Source organism: Chrysochloris asiatica, unplaced genomic scaffold (genome assembly GCF_000296735.1).
Source record: "Chrysochloris asiatica unplaced genomic scaffold, ChrAsi1.0 scaffold00168, whole genome shotgun sequence".
Classification (NCBI taxonomy): Eukaryota; Metazoa; Chordata; class Mammalia; order Afrosoricida; family Chrysochloridae; genus Chrysochloris; species Chrysochloris asiatica.
The window spans coordinates 1,233,726-1,242,055 of NW_006408686.1; the positions used below are offsets into that span (position 1 = coordinate 1,233,726).

At 48.9% G+C, this 8,330-nt stretch overlaps 2 protein-coding genes across 2 annotated transcripts; both read right to left on the bottom strand.

The window, feature by feature from the left end:
- Positions 1-526: 526 nt before the first annotated feature.
- Positions 527-1,224, bottom strand: APOC2 (apolipoprotein C-II). The gene is made up of 3 exons (XM_006871351.1): positions 1,170-1,224; positions 846-1,005; positions 527-617 (listed from the first exon to the last, which is right to left on the bottom strand). Exons 1-3 carry the CDS (start codon positions 1,222-1,224, stop codon positions 527-529), a joined length of 306 nt encoding a protein of 101 aa, XP_006871413.1.
- Positions 1,225-3,176: 1,952 nt separating this feature from the next.
- Positions 3,177-6,673, bottom strand: APOC4 (apolipoprotein C-IV). Its single transcript, XM_006871480.1, has 3 exons — positions 6,598-6,673; positions 3,763-3,895; positions 3,177-3,342 (listed from the first exon to the last, which is right to left on the bottom strand). The coding sequence occupies exons 1-3, from the start codon at positions 6,671-6,673 to the stop codon at positions 3,177-3,179; spliced, it is 375 nt and encodes a 124-aa protein (XP_006871542.1).
- Between the last annotated feature and the right edge of the window lie 1,657 nt (positions 6,674-8,330).

The window sequence follows — 8,330 nt, forward strand, 5'->3', positions numbered from 1 at the left end:
ACTTTGTTTTTCTTTCCCAGATGATAACCCATGTGCCCCTTTGTTGTTGTTAAGTGCTGTCGAGTCCTTTCCGACCCATAGCGACCCTGTGTAGGGTTTCCAAGGAGCAGCTGGTGAGCTTGAACCACCAGCCTTGTGGCTCAAATGACTTTGCAGTCCAGCGCCCTTTTCGGGTCCTTTTTGTTGTTGTTAAGTGCCGTTTAGTAGGTTCTGAGTTATAGGGACACTGTATAGGGTTTCTGGGGGGTTTGAAACTCCTCAGACTTTGCAGTTAGCAGTCCAGTGCTTATCTTACACCAGGACACCAGGACTCCATTTCAAACCCTAGGGCCTCAGAAAAACAGCCACATCAAAGCAAATATGTGGAATTTTTTTTATCTTTTACTGATAAGAAGTCAGGAGAGACTGGGAACAAGATGTTGAAAGCTGCTGGCAAATGATTCTGCAGCAGGTCTTGTGGACAGGGGGTCTGGGCTGGGGTTTGCCCCTCCCCTGCACACACACTGGGGGCCTCCTCCCAGGACTCTTACTGGTCCCCTTTCAGTAGGGTCAGAATCTGGTCAGTCAGAATCCCAGCGTACGTGGTCATGGCGCTGGTACTTTTGCTGTACATGTCCCTGGGAGAAAGGAGAAAGGGTCTGAGGATGGTGGAGCCGGCGAGGGATTTAGACTTCTAGGTCCAGAGAGAGTAAGGGGAGGGAAGAGAGGGGGTAAGGGGAGGGGGAGCACGTACTCCTGGTCTGAGGGAGGAGGGAATGGGGAAGAACTTCTAGGTTCCAGAGAGGTGGGGGATGGGTTCTCGGATCAGGGGCTCCGGACTCTTGGGTCCTGAGAAGTGGCAATACCTAATTTTTTCATCTACACGGGGTAGATAGGTCTTCTGGTAAAGGTCGTTGGCGGTGCTCTTGGCGGAATCCCAGTATCGGTACAGGGATTCCTGCATCTGGGAGAGCAGGGCGGGGCTGGCAGGCTCGTCCGCCTGGGGCACGTAGGCAGCTTGGACCTCTGCAGGGGAGACGGGGAGCGCTTAGAGGCGCTGAGGGGTGAAAACAGGCCGGGGTGGGGATGCCAGGAGGGATGTGGTCTGGTAAAAGGACTGGGCATCTGGGAAGATAACTTGGAGTCCACCCTCCTCCTCGAAGACCCCCTGCCTCCCGGACCACACTCACCAAATCCCAACACCAGGAGGACCAGGAACAAAGCAAGGAAGTGTCGGGTACCCATGGCGCCGGCAGACCTGGAAAACTGTAAAAGTGTTCTAAGGCACGCTCTTCCCGGGATCCTGCGATGCCTGTATTTCTGGGATCTTGGCCCGCTCAAGGGGGAGTTGGGAGGCTGTGTCCCTGCAAACTCTTTCCCTTCCTAACCAGTCAAGTTCAGAACTGGGTGACTTGGGCCCGGAGCCATCCTTGGGCTTAATTTTTTTTAACATTCTCCGATTCTCCAGATTTCAGATGTTAAATTCTCTCATGCACTCACTCATTCATTCATTTAAAAATAATTTTCTGAGCACCTACTGTGCAGTCCAAACCCACGCAGCTGCTGTGTGGGAGAAAGATGTGACTGTCTGCTTCTGTAAAGATTTACAACCTTGGAAATCAATGGGTTTCCCGTAGGTAGGGTCGCTAGGAGACAGAATGGACTCTTAAGACAATGGGGTTTACTCTTTGCCAAAAGGTTAGTGGGTGTGCACTCAACTGATAACATAAAATTTGGGGGTTTGAACCCATCCACTGATGCCAAGGAAGAAAAGGTCTGGTGATCTGCTTTGTGACGATTACAGTCAAGCAAATCCTATGGGGCAGCTGTACTATAAGGTGCAACACATGAGACATCAACTCCACAGCAACATAGTATGTATGAGCCAAGGAAAGTTCTGAATGCAGCAGCCTTTATGGGGCTGATTGAAGAGAGAAATGCACATGGTATTCAAGTAGAAGCTAGAATGTATCTATCACACAGGGATAAGGGATTTGGAATGCGTCTGTGTCTAGAAAGACTCAAGATGGTAACATTTGGGCTGGAACCGAATTTGTAGGAGAGTACATCACAGACATTGTTAAGGATCAATGCTAAGATCAAGTTTGTCTCTGCCTTGCCTGGCCTGTTGTACTGTATTAGCTCATTTAATCCTCTTCCCACCCCCAGCAGTATTATCCTCTGTATCTGAGAGATAACCAAGCTGCTGCCTAAAGAGGTTGTGATCTGAATTCCAGGAAGGAAAACATCTTGAACAAAAAAAATCTCTGATTCTAAATCCCATCATTCCAATGATTCCAACCCAAATTCTTGCCATTTCTAACTTCACAATCTTTGCCCTCCTTCCTGGATGGTGCAAACTAGTAAACACTTGTTTAACCAAAACGTTAGTTAGTGCAAGAGGCGTTTTGAAAGAAAGTCTTAATGATCAACTTCTGAAAAAATCTGTCATTTAAAATAAAAAATCTAGAGAATACAGTTCTACTCTCACACACCTGAAATTGCCATGAATTGGTGGGAGTGGCCCCCACCCTGCTGGCTACCCTTTGTCCCCCACCCCCACCCCCCTCTGACCACAACCTCCTCTATCCCTCTTACCGGACTCTGGCGGCTGTCCTTACCAACTCCCAGTAGGCAGAGAACTTTATAGCTCTTCCGATCCACTCCCCCCACAACCCCCACTTTCAGCCTAGGCCAAAGTCCTGGCCAACAGACAGGCTGAGGGGGTGGGGTGGGTAGGGGCAAAAGGGCAGGAATGTCCTTGAGGTCATACCACAGGAAGCCCCCACTCTGAAACTTCACCCATGAAGGAGATAGGCTCAGTGGGTGCTGTGAGGGGTCTGGGGTTTCTGGATGCCCACACAGTAGATGGGGTCTGGTGTCTGAGGTGGGACGTGAGGGTACTGTGGGAATTTGCTGACCCCACCTACTCTACATTTTTTTTATCTCAAATTGAAGAGCCATGAAGTCTCCAACAAGCCCTCCATGTCAGATCTCAGAATCCCGGATAGCACCTGCTCCACCGGCCCCCAAGCCCAGTGTCAGTTTCTGTACTCAATGCATTAAAACCTAAGGATGGGTGATGGGTGATCCCTAGCCTCACAGGAAGGGATTTTGACAGGACACAGAGAGAGAAGCTTTTCTTTATTCAGGACATGGCTGGAGTCAGTGGGAGGGCTGAAGACATGTGGGACACTTTAATCACGGTCCTTGTCCTTGCAGATGATCTTGGGACACAGGCTATGGGCCTTGTCCAGCACAGCTTCCTTGGAGTTGTGGAGCCAGGTCTTGGTGCGGGTGCCCAGGCCTCTCAAATGGTCATCATAGTAGGTTTGCAAAAATCCCCGGAAGCCTTCAGGGCTCCTGCAGGGAAGGCTTGTCACCAGCCAGGAAGCCAGCTGCCCCTCAACAACACACTGCCCCTTCTGACCTAGGGGTCTCTGCTCTCAACTCTCACCCCTCACTCCTCTCAGAAACCAAGCTGTACTGCCCCTCAGATCCAGACTGAGGAATCTGGCACCCCAGGTTCTTGGCCCTCAGACCCGGGAGTCCAGGGCCCCAGCTCCCTCCTCCCTCAGATCCAGGAGTCTACCCCCAGGCCCCTCCTCCCTCAAACCCGGGAGCCCACCCCCAGCCCCCTCCTCCTTCAGACCTGGGAGTCCACCCCCCAGGCCCCTCCTCCTTCAGACCCAGGAGTCCAGGGTCCCAGCCCCCTCCTTCCTCAGACCCGGGGAGTCCAGACCCCAGACTCTGTCTGGCCCCTCAGCTAGGGCATCTCCTCACCAGAAATGCTGCCACTTGTCTCTGGTCCTGGTCACCATCTCCTTCATTTTGTTCTGCATCTGGCTCCAGCGGCTCCCCTCCAGCCTGGGGGTCAGGGAGCCTGGGGTCCCTGAAGGCCCTTCATCCTGGCACACTAGGTGGAGTACAGGGCTGCTTGGGTGGGCCAGGCCCCTGAGCCCCACTTCTGCCCTCCTCTTCCCCCCTTCTCACTCTGATTTCGGTGAGGGGTGGGGGCTGGGGCAGTCCCTGATCAGTCCCCTCACCACCGGCCTTCGTCTTCTGTCTCCCACGGACCACTGACCCCTTCACCATCTTTCATCTCTAATCATCCTCCATGCCTCAGACAGCCTGTTATCCTTTACCTGCTCCCTCCCGACACTTCCATTCACCTCCCGATCTTACTACTGGGAACATCATCTCCCCCTCAGTTCTCCTGTGAGCCCCCACATTGTCTGTGGTACTTCCTCAGGCAATAGACGGGCAGGAAGATGTTTGAGCTCCTCCAGGGGGCTGAGGGGCTACCTGGGATTACAGTTTACTTCCTTGTGTAGACTCACCTGTATTGGTACTGACCATCCAGTGAATTCTGACTCATGGTGGGCCAGTGTGAGCAGACTAGAGCTGCTCCTTAGGATTTTTCAAGGCTGGGACCTTTCAGAAGCTTGTCTTCCAAGGCACCTTGGAAGTGGGTTCAAATGGCCAACATCAAGCATGTAACCATTTGTACCACCTAGACACTCCTCTCCCTCTGTAGAATGGGATGTTGTTTTTGTGTGCCATCGAGTCGATTCCAACCCATAGTGACCCTGTTTCCAAGTAGCAGCTGGTGAGTTTGAACCACCGACCTTGCAGTTCCAATAGCTTTGCAGTCTGGCGCATTAATCCCCAGCGCCACACCAGGACTCCATAGAATGGAATAGTAGTACTATTATAGGGCGTTCCTCATTGCGTGGTTGTGAGAATGAATCGCTAGTACATTTGAGGGGACTTTAGAAAGTTCTTGGGAAAACGGAATGAAAAGATAGTGGAATTTTCCCATAAACTTTTGAAGCTCCTCTAATAAGGCATTTAGAATGGTACCTAGACTATTGTAGGTGGTGTGGCGCTGTAGGATAAGCACTCGACCACAAGGTTGGTTTGAACCTCAAGGTTGGCGGTTCAAACTCATCAGCCGCTCCTATGAGTTAGCGCCGACTCAATGGCAGTTAACAGCAATATATACATTAATGGAGTCCTGGTGTGGCACTGTAGGATAAGCACTCGACCACAAGGTCAGTTTGAACTGAAAGGTCGATAGTTCAAACTCACCAGCTGCTCCTCGAAAACCCTATGCAGGGTTGTTATGAGTTGGAACTGACTCGATGGCACTTAACAACCACATAAACATTAGTGGAGTCCTGGTGCCGTGCTGTAGGATCAGCACTGGACTGCGAACCACAAAGTTGGCAGTTCAAACCCACCAGCTGCTCCTCGGAAACTCTATACAGAGTCACTGTGTGTAAGCTATATACATATGTATTATAATCCTGTTTATTGTATTCGGGTAACCTTTTTATTACTATTATTTCCTGAAGTAAAGACTTTATGATCGCTCCTTTTCTTTTAACTTCCTGAAATGAGTAAAGAATTTATGATTTATGACCGCTCTCTTTTTCTTTTAACTACTTCCTGGAGTAAAGAATTTATAGTCGCTTTCGTCTTCTTTTCCTAATGTAGGAATGCGCGCCTTAAAATTTTGAACTAACCAACTGGGAAAGGGAAAAGATTGTGCGGTCAAAAGCCTAGCCAATGGGGTGACACACAGCCTTGAGACTCATGTCAGGGATTAAAATCCCAAGTGGACTGCCCACTTGTGCTCGCTGGCCTGTTTGTGTATGTATGGCCATGCGCATGCACTCTCTTGCAGGAGTAAATTATGCTTTGCCAAGGTAATTTAGTCTCACCGAGTGTCTTTTATGCGACATTGGGATTCATTTCTAACAACTGTGAGTCATAAACTATGAGGCACTTAACAAAAACAACAACACGTATGTCAGAAGGAGTTGTGGGAGCGCATTAGCTAAGTGCTTGGCTGTTAACTGAAAGGTCAGTAGTTTGAACCCACCAGCAGGAGAGAGCCCAGGCAGTCTGTTTCTGTAAAGATTGCAGCTTTGGAACCCCAGTGGGTGCGGGCCATTCTACTCCCCTCTATAGGCTTGCTGGAAGTCAAACTCAACTTGAAGGGAAGGGATTTGATTTGGATTTGTATATATCTTACATGCAGTTTTCATAATACGAACATGAAAATGTACAGTTTGAAACACGCCATTCCATGCATTCTGTGTTTGTACACTTAATGTTTCATGCATATGAAAACAGACCTATTCACATGCCAGTAAACAATCGCATGTGCACCTTCCACATGTGTGTCTACACCAACAGAAATGCTGAAATCTGCTGTCTCTGAGGGGAGCTCAAAACATCCCTGGAAAAATTCCATGATCTTTCATTCCGTTTCTCCACGAACATTTTGAAGTCCCCTCGTACATACACATCCCTTAGACATGCACATAAATGCATGCTCACACACACATACACACCTGCAGAGCATGACCATGTTCTCTTCTGCTTATACACACACACTAAAGTACACCTGTGAATACTGTCCTACCAACCCCACTTACACACACCATACACAGCTCACAGCACCCCCAGACACACACACACACAGAGGCCACAAATCACACAAGCTCCATATCAACATGTCTGCAAACATACATGCCATGCTGACAATCATGCTTATACACCCCACTCAGCTCTGGGGATCCCCACGCCAACCCTCCGTTTTCTTCTCACCTCCTACGCAGACCAAGGCCAGGAGACAGAAGCAGAGGGGGGCCAGGACCCGGGGTTTGCAAGCAGGGAGCGACATTTCAGGGGGCTCCTTGGTCTTTCAGTTCCTCTGTGCTCAGCTCTCTGGGCCTGGGGAGGGGGACGGGGCACTAAGCAAGGCCCTCCCCTAGCCACCTCCCACGCCCCTTGGCACAGACTTCAGTGACAGTAAGAGAGGCCAGGCTGCCCCCAATGACCTCCCACCTTCACCCTCGGACAGAGGCTCTTGCATCTCCTCCAGTGAACTCGGTGCAAATTGTGGCTGCCTCTCTCCCGGCCTCTTTTCCTCCTCTGTACAATGGGGCCTCAGCCCATACTTAAGAACATTGATTGAATGAAGTTGTTTCTATTGTTAAAATATGAGGGGACTTCAAAAGTTCATGGAAAAGGGGCATGAAAAGATCATAGAATTTTTCAATGAAATTTAAATTTTTCCTCCCTCACTTATATATAACATGGTGTCCTAGTATGGTGCTATATATAGGGTAAGCTCCGGCTAACCACAAGGTCAGTGGTTTGAATGCATCAGCTACTCCTCAGAAACCCTATACAGGGTCGCTTTGAGTTGCAACCCACTGACAGCACGTAACAACATGCATGTAACAGGAGCATAAAAACCAGAGGGTACCTGGATCAGAAAAGGTGGAAAGTGGGGAACAGAACTTCAGATTCCTAAAGACCAGAACAAAAAGCAAACCTACTGACTCCTTGATACTATTATCAGCTTGGGATACTCGTCAGACCTTGAAATGAAAGTAACCCCTAAGGTCATCATGTAGCTAAATAACAAATTGGCTCAGAAAACCATGAGTATCACCCATAAATACTGCTCTCCTTTAAAAAATATCACCTATGTGAGGCCAAATGGCCAACAATCACTTTAATACAAAGATGAGACTAGAAGGCGGTAGGGAAACTAGATGAATGGAAAGGAAGCAACCAGAATGGAATCATGACAAAGTTCACACATTATGAGGAATGCAACCAAAGTCACTGAACAACTTGCGTAGGAATTGTTGAATGGAATGAACCTTCACCAAAAACACAGTCAATTACTTAAATATATACTTAACACAACATTTGCCAATGCAACATTTTTCTAATGTACAGTGTTGCAATAGTAATGATATTAATCATACTGTGCAACCATCACCCATGATCCTTGCCCAAATTTTCCATCACCATAAATAAAACACAGATAAAATGGAGTCCTGGTGTGGTGTGGTAGGACAAGCCCTGGACTGCTGACTGCCAGGTCGGTGGTTCAAACCCACCAGCGGTTCCTCAGACACCCTATAGAGGGTCTCTATGAGTTGGAACCCACTGTTTGTCACTTAGCAACAACCACAACAAAGAAATACAACAAGGTGAAGAAGGGTGTGGTGGAGGTGTTGGAGCTCCTTAACCTTCACAGGGACCCTGGACAGAAAATCAGCAGCAGCTTCCCCAGGCTGACTCGAAGGAGGCACAGGTCAGAGATGACTCTCTTCTTCCACCTTTGTACCAGTGTCCCTCTCTGGGCATTTGCTACTTTTCTGCTGGGTTAGATAATTTGTTATGTGCAATGACCACACAGAACTCACAGACCAAATTCATGATTACAAGGGCTTAGAAGAAAGACAAGGACGAGGATCAGAAATGACTCAGGATACAGTTTTTCAAGACAGCCTCTTCTTAGCCGTGCTTGCAGGCAGACC